Below are 25,926 nucleotides of genomic sequence, written 5' to 3' on the forward strand. Positions count from 1 at the left end.
GGCTTCATTTTGGGGTCTCTGGAATTTGGCACCACTGGATCTTGAATGGAGTCCCTGGGTGATACAAATGGTTAAACATTTGGCTACTAACCAAAAGGTTGGTGGTTTGAATCCACCGAGGGGCACCTCAGAAGAAAGGCCTGGCAATCTATATACTTCTGAAAGAGCACAGTCATCGGCACACTGTTCTGTTCTGATACACATGGGGTTGCCATGAATCAGAATCAACTTGATGGCAACTTGGTTTGGTTTTTTGATTTAGATCTTGAGTGGCTCCAAAAAGAGCCCCTAATTATTCGGTAAAAAGACTAAGAAATCTTAACACCTAAACAAGCAGCAGACTGACAAAAACTAAGCTCTTAAGTACCCAAACTCAAAATGACTTGTTTAAATGTAAACATCAGTATCAATGCTATAGTTTACAACTTCCAAGTAAGTTTCACTGGGGAATGGTCCTTTTCTTTTAGGGTCCCAATGACTGCTGGTGAGCAATGATAAAGCCAGGAAGAGGGCAAGCTTCAGACTCACAGGATAATCACGATGGAGTAGATTCATGACTAGCTGACCTCCACAACTACACAGAGGGACAGGATTTGACCAACTGCAACTTCCTTCCACCTTATAACAGAGCCGTCTACTCAGCACATCTGCTTCCATTAAATACTTTCCTGCCATAAAGAACAGAGCAGTATGAAGACTGTGTAGGGCAACTAGCAACCAAGCTTGCTCACGGTTTTAACCCGAGTGTATTAAAATACTTTTTTTTTTCTCATTTATAAGAGAGTATTTTAGGTTGCCTTGGTGGTGCAGTGGTTAAGCACTCCCAAGTGTTAATTAAAAGGTCGGCAGTTCGAACCCACCTGCCACTCTGTGGGAGAAAGATGTGGTAGTCTGCTTCTTAAAGATTTACAGCCCTGGAAACCCTGTGGGACAGTTCTACTCTGTCCTATAGGGTCACTATGAGTCAGAATGGACTCGATGGCAATGGTTTAGTTTTTTTTTTGGACTCTAGGCTGAGGTATTTGATTGAAAAAGAACCTCCAGGAAACATCAGTACTATGTCCATATACTGAACTCTACCAGCTTGTGGAAGGACTACAACCCATTTTATTTCATGATCTTCGCAGATAACTGAGACCCTTGGGACAAAGCTGCTGAAGCTTGCTTTCCTAGCCATCACCAACATGCCTGCAGCCGGAAGCCCAACCAAGCTTTAAGCAGTGACTTCACTAATGGCTGAAAACCACTGCTCCAGGCAGGAGAACAGAGCGGCCATGGCCAACTTCTTCTTCCTGAGCATTTTAGTGACAAGGTGGCTGTCTGGCCAACCAGATGCAGTTACATGACCTTGAAGCCACGCTGTCATAAAACCATCACCATAGACTGCCACTGAGTATCGAAAGAGAGAATAAAATCCAATGTTTTAACGTTGGGTTAAGAGAAGTAATTCACAGCTCATTTCATTCACCGCAGGCTTCGGCCACCTCGCTGGACTTATAAGCTCCCATTATTCTGGTCCTCTAGGAAAGTCACTATTCCTGAAAGCACTATGAATACACCGTCCCTCCTGACAGAAAACTATTAAGTACCCAGCAATTCCCTACACTGGCTAACTCAGGTACATACATGGAAGCTCTGTGTCAACTGAAAAGCCTAGACAAACATATGACATTACGGTCTCTTGTCTTTGCATACAGAGAATTAACTCTAACAATTACTGAAAGCCATCCTAATTCAAAAGACAATTTGAGAAATAAAGAGGTGCCACCTGAAATAGTATACCCAAGACAACCCCCAATTCAGAACATTTGGGGTTTGGCTAAGGAATGATTTTGCAACCCTTAAGAAGTAAACATTACCACTATTAAAGCTTTTTAAACTCTCCTCTAATTATAAAGGTACATACGCCTACTGTACAAACTACATGAGTAAATCACAACGACCCTTTAATCTAAGAAATATTCTACACTATGAGCAACAGTCAACAAACTTGGAATACTTTCTCAAGGTAGCTATCAAATGTTAAGTGTTGCCGAAGCTTTGTTCCTTGAGACACAAGGTAAATCACATCTGTGAAAAACACAAACATTTCTTTGGTATTGGTTCTACTGAGATCAAAAAGGCCTTTTTCTTACAAAATATCTCAAAGAACAGGAAAAAGCTAAACATAATAGATTTTTCCCTAGTCATTAGCTCAATCAAATGCTTATCACATTTACAACACTAGCTATAGAATCCTTAAACACGTTTATGATTGCTGTGTGCCATCCAGTCAATTCCAACTCCTAGTGACCCCACGTGACAGAGCACAACTACCCCACAGGATTTCCTAGGCTGACATCTTTACAGGAGCAGACCGTCACATCATTTCTCCCTCGGAGCCGCTAGTGGGTTCGAATCTCTACCCCTGCCGGTTAGCAGCCGAGCACTTTAACCATGGTGCTACCAGGGCTCCTTTTTTATTTCTTCCATTCTACCCTCAGTTTTAAAGAATACTAAAAAACAAACAAATCATAATCACAAAGAGCTTCTAACAGTTTCAATTCTTCTCCATGGGGGGGAGGGAGACTTGGTGATATTTGTTAATATTACTCAAAGCAGAAAAAGGGGGCTGCCTTTATTTTTCTTTGGAACAAGTTCCTGCCAGATTCTGCACACTGCAGTTCTTTGGCGATGTGACGAGAACACACAACCACCCACAGACACTAATTTTGCTCTTCACCCTTCCCAAGCAGCCTTTATGACACATGCTGTCTGCGCTCCATTTAATGGAATTCAAGAGGCCCGGTCAAACAGCTGGGCCCCGGAGGCCAGAGCAAAGGCAGGCGACCCGTCTCTGCCACTCTATGGGTACAAGGAGCATGTGTTTAAAAGAAAACCACAAAAAAGCCAAACCCAGCCTGGACATCTCCAATCTGGAAGCCTTTACGACTGAATGGGTTAACACGGAAAACTAAAAGCCACCTCTTTGTTGAAACCTGGAACGAGATTATATCTTGTTGCGGTTCCTTGCATGCTCAGCAACCCTCATTCCCTGGGTTGCTCTCAGAACGTGAGACAAGGAAGGTGCCACTGTCATCCAAGCCAAGAGCTCTTTCGAAGAGGGATGAAGCGCCAGCCCAGTTGTGGAGCACTTGCTTTTTCTACAGTGATCATTAGTAATGAAGCAACAGTAACTAAGACTCCAACTGAGAAGGCACGTGGCTTCCGTAAGTGTCCTGCACACACCCCCAAGATAACCTGGTCACAAATGTCAACGCAAACAAGCTGTCAGCAAACTTATACCTGGAAGAATGTTGAGGACTAATAAAAAGCCCAGGCTGGTTTGATAAGAGTGGTCATTCACCCCCATCTAATTGGGACTTGTGCCCTGAAAAGGCTTTTCTACTTCTCCCTGGCTTTTCTGAGCTACACAGGAAAGTAGCTATTTCCAGACAATGATACAAGATTTATCTACAAGTGTTATTAATCCCACCCCACTATGTAGGCAGAGTGAACATAAACCCCGGATGTGGGGAGGACAATCTAGTAGCAGAACAGCAGGCAATGGTCAACAGGCAGCAGACGGCTCAAGCTCTCCCCCTAGGGGCTATATAGTTATCGCCAGGGATCCATAAACCATCTATCCACACATTAAGAACCGGCTGTAGACTCAACAAACACGTCTCTCTAAATATAAATAAGTATTTTTAAATGTTGATAGATGATCTGCAATGGTTTTAAATAAACTGGTTTTTATTAAATGGTTACTTACTTAATTAATAATAGCTGTGAGTCATTAGAAACTTTATTTTAACGGATGCTACAAAGAAAGGGGTCTTTACACCAGGAAAGACTGGGAAAAATTGGCCTCGACGTTTCCTGCAGTGCCCCTGGAGTCTCTGGATCTTTGACTGCCACTCCCCCAAGAAGCAGAGGAAAAAAAAAAAAAATCTTTGTCCATGGTTGTGTCACCCTTCTTGGCTCAGAAAACATGACCACCAAGACTATCTAATGAATTTCTGAGTCAGGCCGTTCTTTCTTGATGTCCATCCAAGAAGAGTTAGATTCTGAAGAACCGAAAGGGAATGGCTAAAAGTTGCTTATACACACAGCAATTAGTGGCTCAGGATTATAGACTCTAGTAAATCTAGGAATAAAAGAAAACCCAGAAAGGCATCTATCTCCAATAACGATGAATCCCCACTGGAGAGGGGATTAAAGGAGGACAGGGCTGAGCCCGGTTCTCAAGCATTTTTTAAAATTTAACAGGACCCAGCACATTTCTGTGAATACAGGCAGTGCCTCACTCAATAGCTATCGATTGCTTCCAGTTTGAATGATACAAGGCCTTTGGTACTGGCTGCGGTTCTGTATTCTTTTTTCCCTCAAAAGGGAAAGAAGGAATCTAAAAAACCATGCGGTTGCTCCAGACGGATGGCTCCCACTGCTTAACAGCGAAGGGACCTCCGAGGATCGGCAGCTACGGCCCGAGGAGTGATTATCACTGCCGAATCTCAATGATCAATATGCCTGGAGTGTGTAATGTAACCAAAGCGAAAAGAAATCGATCCTGCCCTAAAACAATCTGAGTGGAATCTGACTTAGTCTCAATCACACAAGTCACAGGGAAACAAGACATTTTCCCTGAAAACACTAATAAATCAAGAACTTTAAAAAAAAAAAAAAAAATTTTTTTTGGGGGGGGTATACCTGCCTATAATCCTTTTCTGTAGGCCTCAAGGAAAAATTATAAATTGAACCTAACGTTTCAATGAAATCAGAGAGAACTAGCTATTCTGCTTTCAAGATAAAACAAAATTCATTCATGTTATTTTGCTGATGACCCTTGACAAAATGAACCCTGAAATGAGTGTGGCGGCCACTGATGCTGTGTGTGAGAACCACATTCATCGTAAGCTCACAAAAGAAGAGCTTTGGTTAAGCCAACATTTTTAGTTGCTTTTCTTCTGCAACTTTCAAAAAACTGCTAATGAGGGGAACAAAAAGGGCCCTTACTTAGAATCTGAAGCATTTTTTAATATCACCAAATGCTATCATTAAATATATACTATAAAATATTAAATATACACACACACATAAAAATAAGCACTACAGATGTGGGCAGGAAAATTCTTAGCAAAACCCCCACATATTTCAAATACTGTTCTTCCTCATTATTGTCCTCGACCATAATTAGCCTGTTACAGCATAACAGGTGGCTTTCATTTATAGAATGCAAAATTAATGAAATTTGGAGATGGTCCTGTCTCCAAAAACAAATTGGTCATTCTAAAAAAAGTGAACCCCCAATCTACAAAACAAACAGAAACACATGAAATAAACTCCCTTCATGCTGATTTTTCATATTATCTGAATTTCTAAATGCACTGAGATAAATTGAATGCATTTACCCACAGCTTAAAATTTACACGCCTCAAAGAAAACAAGACATTGTGAAGAATCGGGGGTGGGAGGGTGGGGAAGAAAGCCTGCCTATTTTTCCAGTTTGGTAACCCAAGATCCGTTTCATGTTCTCTAAGTGATAACAAGATTTACCACCACAGACTGGACTGTCCCACAAATGCTAAATCTCGGGTAAATTCGTGGGCAGTTGCGTTATAGGTCCTGACCCAGCCATTCTGGGCAGGCAGACCAGGAAAGCATAAATAGTGCTGCTATAAACTAACTATAGCATCTGTCCCTACCAAGTAAGACTCAGAAAGTATTTTTAAAAAATACGAGGAGACACTGAATAGGCTGTCAACACACATAGGAATGTTTAATATACTCAAATAAACAAGATATGCGCCTTCACTGGCCAGGCACTGCTTAAATTTAGTGAGTGAAGAGGGAGAGAGGGTCAGACAGGCAGACCCAGCCTCCCAGCTATGCAGAATGAGCCCTCAGATCATGCGACAGTTAAAATTAAATGTTGCTTCCAAATCCCCACTACCCTTTCGCCCACCAAGAGAAAGTGAATGCATGAATTCAGTATGGGTAAATTATGATTTGCAAAAATAATCAGATTCTCTCACTAGGAGAATAAAGGTTTCTTGTATTAAGACATGTGTCTTGGGGGCAGGAAAAAAAGCATAATATTAAAAAAAATCCAACATAATTCAATAGTTATCATTAGACCACCTCCTTCAGCTCACCTCTGCTTATTCATTTTTTTGAAAACTCTACCCACCCAAAAGGTATACCACCTCTGCAAGCTGTTTCCTAGGCAGCCTCTTTTAAACTCAAGACTTAATCAAATGGATGGGTTAAAACCATTCATATCTGAATATTCGAGGAGAAATGTTTTCAGAAAGGGGGAAGGATGGATAAGAGCTCTGTGTCCATGTACAGACCAGTGGTTACCTATGTCTTTGCACGTGGACACGCACACATCTACACACACAGACACAGACACTTCAGGTCTTTACGATCACACTGTTTTTTCTCCCTTAAAAAAAAAAAAAAAAATGTTAAAAGCAAACACCAAAAAGGTTGGGCAGAAAAGAACAATGAAAAATAAAGTTCACGTAAACAGTAAGCACATACCTGCTGGGGGATGCCATTTCTTCTACATTTTAGAGCCCAAGTGCTGGGTATTAGCATTATTGCTACTATAAAGCTTCGGAGAAAAATGGATCGTCTCTTGCTGACCTGAGAACCAGCTGGCTGCTGGAGAAGTGGTTTCCCCCATATATGATTCAGCCTCCTTGACAAATATACTGCATTGTACTGGATGAGTCATCCGAGGGTTAGTCCGCATTTTATAGGCCTGTTGTGTCATTACTTACATTCAACATCCTGCTTCTCAAAAGTGGAAGCTGGAAGCCTGACAGCTGACGGATGCTTTTTCCAATTAAAATATTGTTTCAAAAAAAAAAAATTCCTGTAAGTTACGGTTATCAATCATTGATGATACTCTGAAATGTCCAGGAAGCCAATGGCACACAGCTCAACAGCCAAGATTACAGGCTGCAGAATTACAAATTCGAATTGTTCACCCGCCCCCACTCCCAAACCAAATAATTCTGTTCACAGTTGAGAGCAAAGATGCCCGCTTTTGAGCTCTCAGTTGAATTAATCTAGGAATGGACCTTGTTGATTCTTACAGAGTAAGGTTACCTAGTTGCACAGCTGTATAAAAACTACACATTGAAATCTGGGTCCCTGGGTATTAAATGGCACCCAGGAATGATTTCCTCGTTAGGTGTTAATCATTTGTTTAATTTTGTTACATAGCATTGTGTATATAAAATAGATATAAAATATCTACTTTTTAGAGAGGTGTACTGAAGTATGTTAGAGGTGAAATGGTATCCGGGATTGATTATATTTTAGTCAAAGGAAAAAAAGAAGGAAATGTGGGACGAAATCTCACTAACTATTCATCTGTGTGATGAACAGATAGGGGTTTACTGTACCATTCTCTCTTTAAGGTATCTTCACAATTCTTCATAATAAAATATAAAAAAAAATTTTTCCCCCTGTCCCTATGGCTTAATTTATACCCAAACAAGGTACTTTTCTAGTTAGGTATGAACCTACCTAAAAACAGATGGGTGAGGGATACAGGGCTTCCACACCACACAACCGGGTGGGTGGGGGGGCTGGGTCACCATTCATACAGTACAACAAAGTGGCCTGTGGGCCTGGGGGCTGGACCTGCAGTTGTGTCTGCCCTAAGGTATGATACACACGCCCTCAGGGTATTGTGAGGCTGTTTATCAACTCCCTGAACAAATGCCTGGGCCCCTTCCTCCTAGACTGTCTGGTGGTTGTTTCCTATGCTTTCTTTGAGAACACAAACCCTGGCCTCATTCATGAGCTCAGTGTTGACTTTACCAAGCAGAGGTGACTCCAGCTTCCTTATATGGCTTTGGAAACACTCCATCAGAGGTTATGTAAGTCACCATCGAGAGTCCTCTTCCACCAAGTCTCTCTGTAAGGTGGCCTGGTGTTTGCTCTACTCACTTAATGCCCAAATAGAGTTACTTAAGCCATCTGAGGAGGGAAAAGGGCTTTGATTTCACGGCTTAAAAAAAAAAAAAAATTCAGATAAGGAAGCTCCAAGGTATGTTAAATGAAATCACTATTTAAACTAGAAGCAATTTTAAAAACTGTCCACAATGATACATTGTGAAAGCGTGACAAATCACCACAGGAAAGATAAGACACAGAGGTCCTTCCAGAACCAAGATCTGCTAAATTGCTCTTCAGTTCTGAAACTAAAGGGTCCTACCTCAGCCAACCCCAATTTCCAAAGGACAATGTCCAACATGACTGACAACAAGCTTCAAATGGTTATGACTGTCTCCACACAACATAAATCACAGCCTCACTAATCCAGACCGGTCTGGATTGCGTGTGGATCTGAAATGAAGCCTTCTTGGCTTTGACCGGTTCTTTCCTCATGAAGATTGCGAGCTACAGGCTTATCAAAACCTTCCCTCACAAGTTAGTGATAACCTTTCACACACTTTCAAAGCATGATTTACCTTCATGTAACAGATGGGGAAATTAATAAACTTCTAAACCTAATCTGAGTTTCCGTAACTATTTTCAAAAAAATAAATCCAGAGTTCCTTAAAAGAATTTTCTAATTCAGACCCCACTAATTAAAAACACACAAAAAAAGGCAATAATGAAGTGTGTATTACCCCCATCTACATACAGCTAGAAAGAAATATGGTCAAATGTTAACAAGTAATAATTGGGGAGTCTGGATGAACAATAGAGGAGTCCTTTGTAACATTCTTGCTATGTTTCTTTAAGTATGAAATATTTCAAGATAAATTAAAACACATACACACGTATATAAGAAAACAGATATCCCTGCTATTTCAAATACTTTTTATGGATTTAATAACCACTGTGGAACCCTGGTAGTGCAGTGGTTCAGAGCTCAGGCTGCTAACCAGAAGATCGGCAGTTTGAATCTACCAGCTGCTCCTTGGAAACACTATGGGGCAGTTCTACTCTGTCCTAAGGGGTTGCTGTGAGTTGGAATCAGCTAGACACCAATGTTTTTTTTTTTTTAACATACAGTTGCTGTTGCAGCCCTAGTGGCACAGTGGTTAAAGCACTCAGTTGCTAACCAAAAGGTTGGTGGTTCAAACCCACCAGCCACTCCATGGGAGAAAAATGTGGCAGTCTGCTTCTGTAAAGATTTACTACCTTGGAAACCCTATAGGGCAGTTCTACTGTGTCCTACAGGATCGCTTTGACTCAGAATTGACTCAACAGCAGTGAATTTTTTGGTATAGTTGCTGTTGCCCCCATCTGTTTAAAAAAAATCTTGGACCAGAAAAAAATTTACCAAAATGGTTAACAGTGGGAAATGTCTCTGGGTCAGGGTTTCCCAGAGGGCGTTCCTTGCAAACAATCTTATAAGAGGCGCCACAAAGAAGCCAAACAGGCATTTTGGGAAAACAACATACGATATCCCCAAGAAGGCTGTTAAGTGTGTCTTGTCTTGCGTTCCCCACATTTATGTGGCTAAAGAGTGCCCCTCCTCCCCAATACCTATTACTATTTACCATCCAGAGGAGCCTGAAGAAGGCGCTTTGGGAAACATTGCTGTAGGTGATGGACATGGAGTATGCTTTTTCTGATCTCTTACACTAAGTCTTCTTCACAACACGCTTTACTTATTATGACAACAGAAAACATGCAAACTTGGTTTCTGTTGTGATTTCTATTTGGTCAATCTGCATGCCTTTTCGTTCACCACTAGTCAGGATTATGCAATTACCCCACGTCTCTGACTCCTGACCATACCTGAGTGGCCACCATCAGAGGCAGCCAAGGAGCCTGTAAAACAAAACAAAACAAACAAAAACCCCAAGACAACAACAACAAAAACAGTTGCTGTTGAGTAGATTCTGACTCATGGTGACTCCGTGTGTGCCAGAGTAGAACTATTCCATACAGATTTCAATGGCTGATTTTCCCCAAAAGTAGGCTGCCAGGCCTTTCTTCCATTGCATCGCTGGGTAGTAGTAAGAGTGCAAACTATTTGTACCCCTTGGGGACTTTTACACATGTGCATAATTGGTTGGCAGCTTATACCAGTGTTGACAGTCCCTGGTAAGAGCTGACTGGCCCTGGGTAGGAGCTTGCTCCAGGCCCAGGTTTGCCTGACTGGTTTCAGAGCAAACACTGGGTGTTGGGACCTGGAAACCAACCTGGATGTCTTTGGTCTCTGAGCTCACCAGGCCTTTACACACAGTCATCTCTTAGCACTGATCCTTGGATGGTGAGACGCAAACTAGGCTCGGAAGCACAGCAGAACATGGCATCCAATTTCAATAAACTTGTAATTTGTAAGCAGACTCTTGATTTTAAAATTCTTGCTGTGTATTAATTTGTACAAGGGTTTCAGAAATTATCTGTTTACATGTATACTTTTTGGCTAAAGACCAAATACTGGCTAACATCAATATCTAAAAGCAAATACAAACATCAATGATGTATTTTATCAAGAATAGACTGTTCTATAAGATAAAAAATGATACTCATTAAGAGCGTGCTTCTCACTTCAAGTAGATACACGAGACTACATGGGCAGCTCCTGTTCGGAGGCAAGATGAGAAGGTAGAAAGGGACACGAGCTCGTTGAACGGACACCGGAAGTCCAAGGGTGGAAAGCAGGAATGTGCGATCACTTCAAGTAGATACACGAGACTACATGGGCAGCTCCTGTTCGGAGGCAAGATGAGAAGGTAGAAAGGGACACGAGCTGGTTGAACGGACACCGGAAGTCCAAGGGTGGAAAGCAGGAATGTGCGATCACATTATAGGGTGAGCAACTAGGGTCACATAACAATGTGTGTATAAATTTTTGCATGAGAAACTAACTTGAGCTGTAAACCTTCACTTAAAGCACAAGAGCAGAAAAAACAAGACTAAAGGGGCACACCAGCCTGAAGCAAGGACTAAAAGGCAGGAGGGGACAGGAAAGCTGGTAATAGGGAACCCAAGGTCAAGAAGGGAGAGTGTTGACATGTCGTGGGGTGTTAACCAATGTCATAAAACAGTATGCGTACTAACTGTTTAATGAGAAGCTAGTTTGTTCTGTAAACCTTCACCTAAAGTACAATAAAAATAATAAAATAACGAAGTACTACAACCTGTACTGTGTAGTGGTTAAAGGCATGAGCCTAGGGTCAACCTACCTTGGTTCAAAAATCCAGCCTTGCCCTTACTTAAACTATTCATCATCTCTAAATCTGTTTCCTTATCTGCAAAATGGCTATAATAACTTCACAGCGTTGTTTTGAATGAGATATGATCACAACAAGTACTTCGTGTAGAGCCTGGCCATGTACAAAGCATTCATTAATCTATGCAAACAACATGGATAAGGATGTTTGTCAATCATCCGGATGGGCAAACTATGGCCCCCACCCCCACCCCATCTGGTGACATGCTATGGCTGTTTCAGAGCTACATAGGCAGAATTGCATAGTTGTAGCAGAAACTAGAAAAAGTTTGCTGACTCTGGTGATCGGCATTTGGGTGGATGAAGAACCAGGTCTTTTCCCTATAGAAGGTTTGGTCTTTGGTCCCCTCTTCTATTTAATGTCCCAGTTCAACACTGAAAAGTTTTAGGATCATGCAAATATGGTCAAATGTGAACAACTGGGGAATCTGGATGAATGGTATAGAGGAGTCGTTTGTACCATTCTTGCAAATCTTCTGTGTGAAATATTTCAAAGTAATGTATACACACATATACATAAGAAAATACGTACCCCTACTACTTCAAATGATTTTTATGAATTTAATAACCACCCTAGTGGATATACAAGTATTATTTATAGTGATTCAGCCCACAGGAGCTGTAGCTCATGCTTTCTTTACAAGGCAAAACACAGCCTAGAACTCTGTCTCCTGGCGGTTGGGAAAATCTACAGAGCCTGAGGTGGTTGTCTGTCTTTCTGCCTTCCCTCCTCCCTGACTCGCCCACTCTAAGAGGGCCGCCCTCACTTCAGACCCCAGTGACTCCTTGACTCGCCCACTCCAAGAGGCCCGCCCTCACTTCAGAGCCCAGTGACTCCGACTGATGTGTGAGGCCACAGTCGTGCCTCCCCTCCCCCAGGTCACATCTGTGCATTATGTGGAAACCACATGTGTCCCCAGAGCTTGAAGCAAGATGTGAAAGATGATCTGGAAGAGGCCTTCAGGAAGCTGAGCAAACAGAAACGAAGGCAGCTTTCAAGAGGGCTGGACAGCCACATGCAGGGTTAATAAAGCAGCGAGAGGCCTCCAGAAATTAGGGCCGCAGCAACACTGTCTCCGCGACCAGAGCCCAGGAAGGAGCCCAGAGAACTAAGAACACACGCCTCCCTGGCAGGTCCGGAGACACATCCCCACACCCAGTCATGCTGCATAGCTTCTTTGGCAGGAGGGCTTGTTTATTTGGGGAAAATGAATCCACAGCATTAATGGATAATGCAGGTGAAAGGACTCACGGGACTGGCCTCTGGGAGAGGAAATGGGAACAAAAGAAACCATTCTAACTGCCTTTAGTTAAGTTCTCTTTAAAAAAAAAAAAAAAAAAGTCTCAGCCAGCTGTTTGGACAGAGATTAAATCTGATACTTAGATACACACAGTGTCTTTCTGGTGGTCACTTGTTGCCTTACTGGCAAATATCAACATCGCCCGGAAGTGGATCCTATAGAGACATGCCTAAGTTAAAGTGGATCCTATAGAGACATGCCTAAGTGAATGATGGGGAATAGTAAAGGAAGGGTGGGGGAAAGCAGATGATTTCTATTGTTACCTACGAGAGCAGGATTTCAAAGATTGTAGGCATAATGACAAATCTCACTTGAAGCCAAATCCGTTTTCGGCTGTGTTTCTTAAAGTTTAATTGGCTGGCACAGTGGTAAAATCAGGTTCTCTCCAAGGCTCGTGGTTAATTTGGGGATGTTTGGTTCGGCCAGAGCCAGAAGACTTGCCCTGATTAAATGCATAAGGGCTATTATTCCAAGCAGAGTTTTTAAAGTAAGAGACCCTATGAAGTGAAGAGGTTTCAGGGCCGGGATTACAGATTCCATCCAGGTGGCTTTACGGGAAGGGGGCTCACATTCGTCCGGTGCCCACATTGTGTGGGGCGCTCGGTGTGGTTATAGCATTGCGCCCACAAATGCTGTTCCTGGCCTATGCGGATGAAAGATGGAGGCTGAACTAGCAGACAGATGTAGTCTGGACAGCCTGAGTGAGTGTCTCCAGCACAGGATGGATGAGAATGGAAGGGCTGAGAATAATCAGCACAGGATATTACACAAACAGGGCAGGACTGATAAGAGGAGAGAAGGGATCTGAAATATATCAGAAATGTGGGAAAGCCACTCTGGGAAATTAGGGAGGGGCCACGGGCTTGATTAGCAAGCAAAAGGTAATGGTTATAACATTCGGGGTTCTGTGTATATGAACAAGCTGGAGGCCAGGTGTCTTTGAGATCTGTTTCTCCTTCAAGTCTAGAGAAGGGGTGTTGAGGACCAAACAGGGCAAGGCCTGGCTTCTCCAGAGGCCTTGGCTGCAGAGAGAAAACCAAACCTGGATCTAGGGGTGGAAGTTTAACTTCAAGGGATTGGGTTGGCTCAAGACCTGGAAATGGGGGATGGGGAATGCCTGACGGGTGACCAGTTAATGCATTTAACATCCGAACAGGGAGGTCTGTGCTTGCAATCTGCTCAAGGTTGGCAGGCTTGCTCCTCCTGATGCACTCCCATCGTGATGATCACTGCAGAGTCCGGACCCAAGCCTGTCATTCCACAGGCGCCCAGCCCACTGCTCTGCTGTCTCCCTGCCTCCAAGCCAGAATCAGAGTTGTAGCTGCTCAAAGGCTGCTTAATGCCAGGAGCAGCCTTTAGAAATCTATCGCCTTGACGCTGGCTACAAAAAAACTCACAGTCATACTCTTTAATCATTCACCTATGTAAATAACAAACATTTGGAGTTATGAAATCCTGGAAATTCAGTTTACTGAAAACAGTAGCATGGGGCCTGGCTTTGCCACTAGTTAGATAACCTTGGGCAGCTTCACTTAACTTCTTTGTGCCTCAATTTCCTTGTCTAGAAAATGTAGGGCTTCAGCTAGTTTAGGCCTTAAAGCTCCAAAATTCTGCAAGGAATAGAGTGGTAACAACTAAACACACAAAGTGTTTAATAATATAAGTAGCCAGAGAAGAAGGTAGAAAAGGACCCAAACAACCCTCCGGTCTCTAGATTGACAAGGGGGGAGCAGGAGACCCTGTGTTCCTGGGAGAACTCTAAACTGACCAACAGCCTCTGGAATGAGCCAGAGGCCAGCAGGGAGAGCAAGAAGAAAGGAGTGAAAGAAAGCTGACAACACTGGTGGATCAAGACCAAGGTATAGGGGGGCAAAGCCATATTCCTGACCCTGGATGTAAGAGAACAGCCTAAACTAACAAACCAGTCTAAAAGGATGCGGGTCTCACCCCGATGCTAGAACTGGCTTTTCCTTACAAGCATTAGTCAGGGACAACAAGTCCTGTCAACATTAGCTATGGTTATATCATAGGTAAGCACCACGCCTTCGAGTTTCATAGGACTTTTATCCCAGACAAGGAGCTGGGATGGGGAAATGGATTCCAGAACAGCCTCTTTGTGGCAATCAGTACCACGACTACAGCATCTTGTAATGACTTCCATGTCATTTTTGCACTGGGCTTGAGATTCTTGAGATAGCTTTTCTTATTTACTTTTATAGCTCAGCATATGGCACACAGCAAATCCTGGGAGACTGGGTTTCTTTCATTCGTTCAACAGACAAATACAGATTAACCTTTATTGGTTTAAACAGGGGGTGGAGACAAAGATTACATGGGGGAGAAAATGACAGATAGGTGGTAGCAAACTTTTATAATGTGCATTTTTCCCTTTATTACTAAAGGTAATAAGTGCACGACGGAAAATTTAGAAAATGCAAAGAAAAACATTCACCTGAAATGACAGCTGGGTGGTAGAACTGAAGACCATTACAGGCATTTCTGCTGGTGCAAATGGTTTGTGCTTCACTACTAACCTAAAGGTTGGTGATTCGAACCCACCCGGCAGCACTGCAGAAGAAAGGGCTGGCGATCTGCTTCTATAAAGATTATAGCCAGGAAAACCCTATGGGGTCGTTCTACTCTCTAACACATGGGGACTCCATGAGTCAGAATCGATTCTACAGCAATTCGTTTTTGTTTTTTAATAGGCATCTACAGTTATGTGATATTTGCTAATTCAGTGTATTCTTCACCACTGAGTCCAGTTTAAAAAAAAAAGACTGGGAAATAATATTCTCCTGTTTTTCTACTTATTCCTTCCTGATAAACATAAAAGGTATTGTGTGCAGGACTTAGCAGTATTTTTTTCCTGCTTTAGTTCAGCTCCCCAGAAGGGGCAAATAATAATTTATGGTTTTCACGCCTTACGTACCTTAGATATTAACTGACTAAATAAATAAAGAGCAGCCTAGAATTCTAAAATAGATCTTAGAGCCATCTAGTTCTAGACCAACCACACTTGACAGATGATGAAACTAAGGCTAGCAGTCAAGCTCCTTGTTCAAGTTTAGCTGAAAGAGTCAGAACCGGGCCCAAAAGTTCTGACTCCAAGTCCATTGCTCCTTACTAAGAATTAGGTACCCAGTGAAAAACAAAATCACCCCTAATTTCTGTTATATTGTTAACTTTTGGTTTCTGAAAAGCAAAAGATCAGAGATGATTTCAAAACAAGAAAAGAATGACCATGTCTAGAATATTTACCTGGACTAGAATTCTCAGACTCTAGGTTAAAGAAATCATCAGTGTGGTAGCCAAAGTTACTCACTACTCTGAAAGTTGTTTCTGGCTCTGCCATGAGCATTGCAGTTCCAGTAGAAATTTAAAAAGAGGGCCAGTGAACCTGAGTTAGGGCTCCCCGTTCAACAAATTGGAGCCCCGGTGGCACAGTGGTTAAGAACTTGGCTGCTAATCAAAACGTGGGCAGTTTGAATCTACTAGCTACTCCTTAGAAACCCTATGGGGGCAGTACTACTCTGCCCTACAGGGTTGCTGTTAGTCAGAATCGGCTCTACAGCAACAGGTTTGGTTTTGGTTTTTGGTCAACAAATTGCAAGCTATCAGGTAAGCCTTACAGCTCCCTGACTTCAGCCTCAACTTCCTCCCCAGGGCTCACCTAAATGCCATGTAGAGAAAGAACATTTGGGACGCATCCAATTTGCTTCAAGTATCCCCTCCTCTCAGGAACCTGAGAGTGGTCATAAACAAGACTTGTTGGGTGACCAAATGGGCAACTCCTACGCAAAAGCAAGACAAGAAGGCAGGAAGGGAAAAGACAACTGGACGAATGGACACAGGGATCCCGGGGCTGTCGTATTGAGGGGATTGCAACCCATGTCACAAAACAATGTTTAAATTTTTGAACGTCACACTGTGGGGAGAAGAGGGGTACGCAAAGTACCTCACCAAAGAACCCTGTTCTGTGTAGTAGTTAAAATGTAGTCTTACAGGGAAGGTGCATGTATGCACAGTTAACCTTCCACATTTAACAACACCCACTCAGAGAAAGGAAGCAGGGAGTTGAGAACATTTAAAGAGAGTAGGGGTCCTTCTTCCCAATGAACACACAGCCCGAGCTGGCCGAGGCTGGAGACCCACTGTCCATGAGCCTTTCCTGGTACCTGTACCTTGCCACTCCATGTGATTTTAGTGTTTAAAGATGAGCTGCTACATACTCATCTTTCAACATGACTGTAGGTGCTAGCCAACTACTTTATCTGGTGCTTCATCACAAAAACAATGATCCCTCCTGCTGCTGGAGGGAAAGGTGAAAGACTGTATGCTCGTCTCCTACAGAATTCTCAAGGGTAGCTACCATCACACGTGATTTTTACTGTGTGATCAGCTCTACTGAAAAGAGACGGAGACCTGCAGGAGAGATATCAAGTCCTTGATCAAACCTCAACCTGATTAGTACTCACCCCTAGAACAGTACTCATTGTAGTGCTCATTCAAGGAAAAAAAGGGACTGAGGAGGGCTTACCCACTCTTCGCTTAGCTGCCATTTAAAAACACAATCCCCCCATGACTACTGGTCTCTATTTGCCTGGAACAACAAAGGAAGAAAGAGAGTCAGGAGTAGGAGGAGGATGTGGGATGTGTGGCTAATTGCCTCCATGAACAAATGCCTTCTTTGCCATGAGACCAGAAGAACTGGATTGTGCCTGGCTATCATTACTGAACATTTTGATCAAAGATTCTATAGCAGACTCCTGATCAAAAGGGGGAAAATACGGAACAGAATTTCAAATTCTCACGGACTCCAGACTTTCTGGAGCTATGTGGGCTGGATGAACCACTGAAGCTACTGCCTTGAGATAAAAATATCCCCTGATGTCTTCTTAAAACCAAACAATAGTTTACCATAACTAGTCAAAAATGTCTGCCTTGAGCACTATGCTCTTCTAAGAATTATCTATACGGGATCAAATTGATAACAGCAACTTGAAAGATTACACAGGAACATTAAGGGGCAGTGAATTTATATTAATGCAGGAGGAACAACTCAGAAAAGGAGGCTGAGAATGGTTGCACAACTCAAAGAATGTAATGAATGTCACTAAATTGTACATGTAGAATTGGTTGGATTGATGTTATGTTTTGCTGTGTATATTCTCAACAACAAAATAAAAAACAAAACAAAAAACACACAGCCCCAAGTTTCATTTAAATAAGTAGCAGACAGCTAAGGGATAACAAGAGGGGTATGGATGATGGATGTGGGCTCCACCTCTTTTGCAGACTAAAAAGCAAGGAGTAAGCCCCAAATGCACAAACTAGAATAAAATAGAAAAAGTACATTTGTGGCAGGACTAAGAATAGATGCTGAGTGTCCTTGAATTTCATTTTTCAGAACACTTTTAAACAAGGTTTGCTCCCACATATTCTTTGTGTCAAGTCTCCCCCAAAGATCCTCTCAGGCCCTCTTTCTCCATTCAAGAGGGAGAAAAGAGTTCCATGGATTTCACTGTATGTGTATGTTTCCTGTGAGCCCTAAAAGAAGTTCGTGAATACTCTGAATGTGCCCCATGGTCTTGAAGTTTGAACATTCCAAGTTAACAGGGTGTGACCAGTTCAGCTCAAAGGGATTTTGCTACCACTCAGTAGAAGCTGAAAATAAATACAAACACAAGACAATATGGCAGACAGGATGCCAACAGATATGCAAAAGACCCATGGTTCCTCCCACTACTCAGCCTCCTCCTCAGAAGACACAGCTAATTGTGCTGGAAGACACAGGCTAGCACTCCTTTCCCGTCCCTTACAGTTAAACTTGAGATGTTGTCAGCTGAGTCTCTATGTCAGGGTAGGGAAGGGGAGACGCTCATGGGCTTCAGAATAGAACCAAATATTTATAATCTGCTGCCAGTCAGGGAAGAATATGGTAGACATTCCATGGGTAGTTATAGCCTCAGAGGTCCACCTTGGAGCAGATTCCGGGATGTTTTCTCAAGTGCAGACAAGCAGTGGTCAGAAGCTTATAAAACAAGATTTTCTAGGGAATGAGAAAGTCAATGTATTTGCACAATTAAGTATGATGCTTTTTTCTTTTAAATTTAGTTAACTGTTCTGCATAGGTAATGTATTCATACGATTCATAAATCAAAATATAAAAAGGTATACTCCCATCATATCCCATCTGCCTCCTTCCTTGCCCCACCCAACAACCTAACAGTAATTACTTTTTAAAGTTTTTTGTGTATCCTTCCAGGGCTTATGCAAATATGCAGCTGGTATGCAGAGTAGAACTGTTCCACAGGGTTTTCGGAAGCAGATCATCCATCAAGCCTGCCTTCTGAGGTACCTCTGGGTGGGTGCGAACCACCAGCCTTCCGTTTAGTAGCCAAGTGCTTAACCAATTGTCCCACCCAGTTGCCTTATGAGAACATAAACCAAAAATACCCAAACCCATTGCCGTGCAGTTGATTACAACTCATAGTGACCCTATAAGAACTGTCCCACAGGGTTACAAAGGAGAAGCTGCTGGATTAGAACTTCTGACTTTTTCGTTAGCTGCATATATATCCACATATCAAACCAGAGCCCTGGTGGTGTAGTGGTTAAGAGCTCGGCTGCTAACCAAAAGGTTGGCAGTTCGAATCCACCAGCCTCTCGCTGGAAAGCCTAGGGGGCAGTTCTGCTCTATCCTATAGGGCCGTAATGAGTCAAAATTGACTCAACGGCAATGGGTGGGTATATAGAACAAACCACATAGGGGGCATAGTTACGGAAGTTCCTAGACATAACCAAACAACTCTTGGGATTAGTTTACTGGGTTAGAAGGCTTGGGACCACAGTCTCAGGGGACAACTTAGTCAACTGACATAACGTAGTTAACAAAGATAACATTTTACATCCTAAAGTGGTGAGTAACATCTGGGGTCTTAAAAGCTTGCGAGTGGCCATCTAAGATACAACCATTGGTCTCTACTTGTATGGAGCAAAAGAGAATGAAGGTAATCAAAGGTTCAAAGAAGAAAATAGTCCATAGGACTAACAGCCCACACGAACCACAGCCTTCTCTAACCTGAGACCAGAAGTACTAGATGGTGCCTGGCTACCACTACCAACCATTCTGACCAGGTACACAATACAAAGTCCCACAAAGAATGGGGGAAAAAAAATGTAGAACAAAACTCATATCCCTAAAATAGGCCAGACTTGCTGGACAGATAGAGACTAGAAGAACCCCTGAGACTGTGCCCTTAAGATAACCTTTGAACTTGAATTTGAGGCTATTTCTGCAAGTCACCTTTCAGCCAAATAATAGATTAGCTTATTAAATAAACAATATCACCCATGAGTAATGTGCTCCTTAAACAATTAACTGCATGAGGCCAAATGGTCAACATTCATCCAAAAGCAAAGATGAGAAGGCAAGGAGGGGCAGGGAAGCTAGATCAATGGAAACAGAACAAACAGAATGGAAATGAGAATGTTGACATATTGTAAAAATTATAACCAATGGCACAGAACAATCTGTATAAAAATTGTTAAAGGGGAACCTCATTTGCAGTGTAAACTTTCACCTAAAACACAGTAAAATATTAATTTTTTAAAAATCCTGTGATGAACCATCTTATACATTAGAGTTGTTTTTATACATTAAGATGCTTGCTGACTGCTCTGTAACGACCTGATGGTGACAGAAGGAAGGACACCTTGCAACTGCAAATCCACAAGAAATCAAAACAAAGTCCTTCTAAAACAATAACATATGGCTACAGAAAAATAAGATTTTGATTTGTTAGGTTAGGAAAATCTATGATGCATACGTAGGAGGCACTCAGATATTTGCAGTAGGAGTTAGACAGAGGTCAAAGATTCAGGTTGCCCATTCTCTGTATTCTCTTCCAGTCTCACCACCCATTCAACCTGAGTGCTATGCAGGTATCTGCCCCTTTAAGAAACCTGCACAGCACTCCATCACAGAGTGGAGATGTTGTGTCAAAGCAGTGATGGTAAAGTGGCTGGTGCCACCACAGAGGGCAGAAAGTAACCCTCTCCTGTGGTCACCATCTGGACTGAACCTAGAGGTCCAGCTGGAGGTGAAGCCGCACAGAGTCATCTGCACCCCGGGAGGCAGGGCTGAGCTGGTTGGTGCTGGCTGGTCCTTCTATCAGAGCCCACAACTCAGGTGAGTCCCCAGAGTCCCAGCCACCGCCTCTTTCAAAGGAGCAGGAAATTCTAAGCTGTCCAGGAGCTGACTCATACCTACTCTTTCCACAAGCACCCTGAAGGTTCTATTCTAAGTTTACCAAAGAGAACATGCCTCCAGGCAGAAGAACACAGAAGTGGTTGTGGCTCAGCCTCAATTAGCATTTCCTCTGCAACAGGTCGAAGTCCCACCTAAAGGGCTAAAGGAAGGCAAGGAGGAGAGGGACAGTGCATGGAAACCTTAGCTGAGCCAAGTGCCATTTCCACCTCTTTGCAGGCATGCACGTGCACCATTGCCTGTGTGCACACAGTGGTGGTTTCACTACCCTGGGGTCATAGTCAAATGATTAAAAATGAACTAATACCTGTCTGGAGCCTCACTGGAACAAACCAAATGTATAAAGGCATTTTTGAGACAAACTGGAAAAAAGCAAACATGGGCTGGGTATTAGATGATATGAAGGAGTTACTGTTAATTTTCTTAGGTGTGGTAATGGTACTGCAGTTTTTTTTAAAGCCCTTATCTGTTACAGATACATATTGAAGGATTTATGAATGAAACAGTATGTGCTGGCCGTGGGGTGGAGCAGAGGAAACATGAGTGATAGCCGGGTGACGAGTACACAGGACTGCGTTATACTGTTGTTGGTGCTACTTGCCCACCAAGTCGATTCCAATTCATGGTGACCCCATGCGTGCAGAGGGTGTTCAAGGCTGTGACCTTTCAGAAGCAGACTGCCAGGCCTGTCTTCTGAGGTGCCTCTGGGTGGGTTCAAACTGCCAACCTTTCAGCTGAGCAGTCGAGCACTTAATCATTTGTGTCACTCAGGGACTCCTGCATTATACTAGTCTCTTTATCTCTGTGAACGTTTCAAACATTTCATAATAAGAAGGGGGAAAAAAGCTGTTATGATGGCTGTATGCCACTGAGGCCTCGCTATGGGTCAAAGCTGACAGTTCAGCCCCATGGGGTGATACCTGTGCCCCAGATAATCCACAGATGGACAGAGTTAGTGGCCACACGAAAGCATGTCAGTCATAGCACAGAAGATGTTTCATTCCATCTACTAAGTCGCTGGCTCTCAAACTTGGCTACATGCTGGGGAGTTGTTTGTTGTTAGTTTTTAATGGCTGCCTGACTTGGGGGTACAGCCTGAATTTCTGAATTTTTAAAAGTTCCACCTGGTAATTCTAATGTACTGCAAAGCATGAGAAGTACTGGTCTAGGAGCCTAAGAGGGTGGCTCAGGAGGAAGTTGGGGTAAGCGCGAGACGACAGTAGCAGCCAGATGCCCTCTGCTGAGTCTTCTTCTAACCCCCCTGGCCTGATCATGTCTCTCCAGGGCCCCCAGTCCGGGGTCAGGGCCAAGCTTCCCTGAATTACTTTGTGCAATCAAGGAAGATGGTAGGCCTAGGGTAAAAGCTAGGGACTTGATGATAGATTAAAACCAAAAGCCGGGCTTAATTTAAATCCAGACGGGAGATGCCAGTTATCAGTATCAGGATTGCAATTCATATCTGGCATCCCACTGTCTGACCTTTTCCCCTTACCCACCTAAGCGGTTACTGGTAATATGCATCTTTTTTTTTTTTTTTTAAATTGTACTTCAGGTGAAGGTTTATAGGACAAACTAGCTTCTCATTAAACAGTTAGTACACATATTATTTTGTGCATTGGTTGCCAACCCCACGACATGTCAACACTCTCCCTCCTCGGTCTTGGGTTCCCTATTACCAGCTTTCCTGTCCCCTCCTGCCTTGTAGTCCTTGCCCCTTGGCTCGTGTGCCCCTTTAGTCTTGTTTTGTTTTTCGGACCTGTTTAATCTTTGGCTAAAGGGTGAACCTCAGGAGTGACTTCATTACTGAGCTAAAAGGGTGTCGGGGGGCCATACTCTCAGGGTTTCTTTAGTCTCTGTCAGGCCAGTAAGTCTGGTCTTTTTTGTGAGTTACAATTTTGTTTTCCACTTTTCTCCAGCTCTGTCTGGAACCCTCTATTGCGATCTCTGTCAGAGCAGTCAGTGGTAGTAGCCCGGCACCATCTAGTTGTGCTGGACTCAGTCTGGTGGAGGCTGTAGTACTCGTGGTCCATCAGTCATTTGGACTAATCTTTTCCTTGTATCTTTGGTCTTCTTTGTTCTCCTTTGCTAATATGCATCTTGCTAATGAGACCAGCCTATGTTGGCTACAAAAAAGGCCTCCTGTGTTAAGAACATGAAGGGTCTTAGGCAGCTTAATTTGTGGTAGCTGCTGAGTATTGGAGCCCTAACAGCTGGCTTTATTCAAAGCAGAGGGAGCTGGCTCTTTGGAGCGCAAGCATCACCTCACAAAGGAACGCAGGAAATATTCCTGCGGCAGGTGGCATATTCCTTGTGGCAATGGGTTAATTCTGGTGTCATTCTCAGGGCCTAAGGAGAGGTGGAAGGTGTACATCTGTAAAGTCCCCTCATATATGTAACTCTTCTGACCCTCCTGCACAACAACCCTGAAGTGTAACTGTGCACCCATTTGACAGATGAGAGAAATGAGGCCCAGGTAAAACTAGTTATTACACTATAGTCCACACAGTGATAGAGAGCTAGAGTTTGACCCAGCCAAACTCCAAAGTCCCATGCTCTTTCCACAGCCATATCCTCCAAGACACAATTTAGAGTTCACTTTGGACACATTAACAAGAAGTACAATAACTGCAGAAGGACATCATGCTGGAAAATTATAGGGTCAGTGAAAAAGAGGAAGACCCTCAATGAGATAGACTGACACAGCGGCTGAAACAATGGGCTCTAACATACTCACTATTGTGAAGGTGGCAGAGGACAGGGCGCAGGGTTGCTATGACTTGGAGCTAACTCAACAGCACCTGACAACAACTACAATATTGAACACGGCACCTCTCACTTCCATCTGCAAGAAATATGAATCCAAAGGTTACTTGTTGATTGCCCAGCCCTCCTGGATGAAACTATTAGTCATCGTGAGCTTGAGCTTTCTTGCATCATTTTCCATGGGGACCTGCATTTCTCCACCACCCCAGATGAGCCCCAGCTGGGTGTTGCTTTCTAGCCACTCAGGCTGTTCAGTCCATGACTGCATGGGAGAAGGATGGATGTTTCTCACATGCCCAGCTTTTAAAGTCCCTGCTGTGGATACCACCCCGAAGGCCTTTCCCTTGCTGCATACCTACATTCTGAGATTCAACTTCTGTATATACAAGGCGTTAACAGACCTGGTATGCCAGCGACCTTAGGGCAGAAGCTGGGTTTTGACCTCTACTCCTTGGATATTCAGAAGCTTCTCTGCTACTGGCCCCAGTGCAAAGCCAACTCAGTGCCAGTGTTCCTTAATACAGTAGGTGTAAATAAGACTAATTTCTACTAAAAAAACTCAGTCTTATAGATCTTAGTCAACACTGCCCACTCGTCATCCTCCAAGCCTCTGCCCTTAAAGCTCATGCCCTGGGAGACTCTACCAGTCTTCCAAAGATGCCATCCCAACTCAAAAGCCACTTGGAACCCTTACTTTGGAACTGCCTCCACACGTAGTCTTTATAATGAGTAAGCCGTAATGTTAAAAAAAAAAAAAAAATCAATCCTTACTTTTTAGTTAAGCACCATTTTTTAACTTAAAGTGGATTCAAAGTTTGCTCTTCCCTAAGTTTGCTCTAATTAACTTAAGGCCACTTCTAAAATCAAAAGCTACTCCACGAAATGAATACTCGGTATCACCATGTATGCCTCCCACCATCTTTTTTTCTTCAGAAAACTGTTCTAAAAGAGCTTCTAAAAAAGTTTCAAGCAAATGGCTGTGAGATCAGAACGAGGGTGGAGACTTCTGAGGCCATGGCTTTAGAAGATACAAGATTCATTTCAAGGCGTATGTTCTGGTGTGTTCGCCTCCAGCAAAAAAAATTCAAGCCACATGGTCATATATCTTCTATTATATTTTATATGACCATGGTTCATTAAATGGCATTAATGACAATCAAAATGAAATGTTAGCTAGCATTTACCTGATGCTTACCATGTGCTGAGTGTACTACCCCTTCACGTATCCTCTTTAATTCTCACAGCAGTACTTTGAGGTTGTTGGTTGTTAGCTGCCATCAAGTCGGCATCTATGTGTCAGGGTGGAAATGCTCCATAAGGTTTTCTAGCTGTAATCTTTATGGAAGCAGCTTGCCAGGCCTTTCTCTCGCAGAGCCACTGGGTGGGTTCGACATGCCAACCTTCAGGTCAACAGCTGATTGCAAACCATCTACACCACCCAGGCTCCTTACCATGACATAGGTACTATCATTATCCCCATTTTATAGCTCAGTAAACTACCACACAGAGGAGTGAACAACCCAGTCTACAAAGCCATCGAGTGGTAGAACCAGAAGGGCAATCTGACTCCAGAGCACATGGCTCTTAACCATTTTGCTCATCTCCAGACCTCACCAGTGTAACCAGCCAGCTGTAGAGCTGCCCTCTGTCCAATATGGCAGCGACAAGGTGCCCTGGAGAGGCCACATCAAACATCTTTCGAGACAGGACTGGCTCCTCCAGGCTGGACACAGCAGCCACGTGGGGAGAAGCTTCTGCAACATGAGTATTGCAAAAGCCACACCGGAGAAGTCCTCCCAGCAGAGCTCAGAGGCCCTCACAGTGCTCCTCAACTCTTAGCTGGGCTGGTTCAGCAAGGCAGAATTTAACCCCTCCCCTGTGTCCTGTCTCAGCCTGTACCAGCAGATGTCTGAATTATAAACAAACGTGTGTGCGGAGCGGAATGACAAATACACGGGCTGGTCTAGGCAGCTCAGAGTGACACCATAATGGTCAAACACTTGGCTCTGGAGTCACACAGCTCGAGTTCCATGCCCTGCCCCTCCGACTTCCAGCTATGACATCTTGCACATCTTAATTCATCTTACTAAACTGCAGTGTCTCCATTTGCAACAGTACCTACTCTGGGGTATCTCAGAGATAGCTATGCCAATTAACTGATAAATACATGTTTTAAAAAAAACAAACCTTCACACAACACGTATATACAGCAAGCGTTTAATAAAGGTTGGTTAAACCCACCAGCAGCTCCACCAGAGAAAAGATCTCATGATCTGTTCCTATAAAGATTACCCATTGCTACCGAGTCGATTCTCACTCATAGTGACCCTACAGGACAGAGCAGAACTGCCTTAGAGGGTTTCTAAGGCTATAATCTTTACGGAAGCAGA

The 25,926-nt window shown here is 43.2% G+C and overlaps 1 protein-coding gene across 3 annotated transcripts in view; it reads right to left on the reverse strand.

Moving 5' to 3' along the window:
• Positions 1-25,926, reverse strand: part of SPRED2 (sprouty related EVH1 domain containing 2) — a 135,421-nt gene that overhangs the window by 58,887 nt on the left and 50,608 nt on the right. The window contains exon 1 of one of the 3 annotated variants that reach the window (XM_023552702.2): positions 6,529-12,540. The exons of the other annotated variants lie outside the window; for them this stretch is intronic. Coding sequence (XP_023408470.1) covers positions 6,529-6,545 — 17 coding nt within the window. The 5' untranslated portion in view covers positions 6,546-12,540. Of the gene's footprint in view, positions 1-6,528; positions 12,541-25,926 lie in introns of those variants that run through there. 3 annotated transcript variants of the gene reach the window in all.

Source organism: Loxodonta africana, chromosome 15 (assembly GCF_030014295.1).
Source record: "Loxodonta africana isolate mLoxAfr1 chromosome 15, mLoxAfr1.hap2, whole genome shotgun sequence".
Lineage (NCBI taxonomy): Eukaryota > Metazoa > Chordata > Mammalia > Proboscidea > Elephantidae > Loxodonta > Loxodonta africana.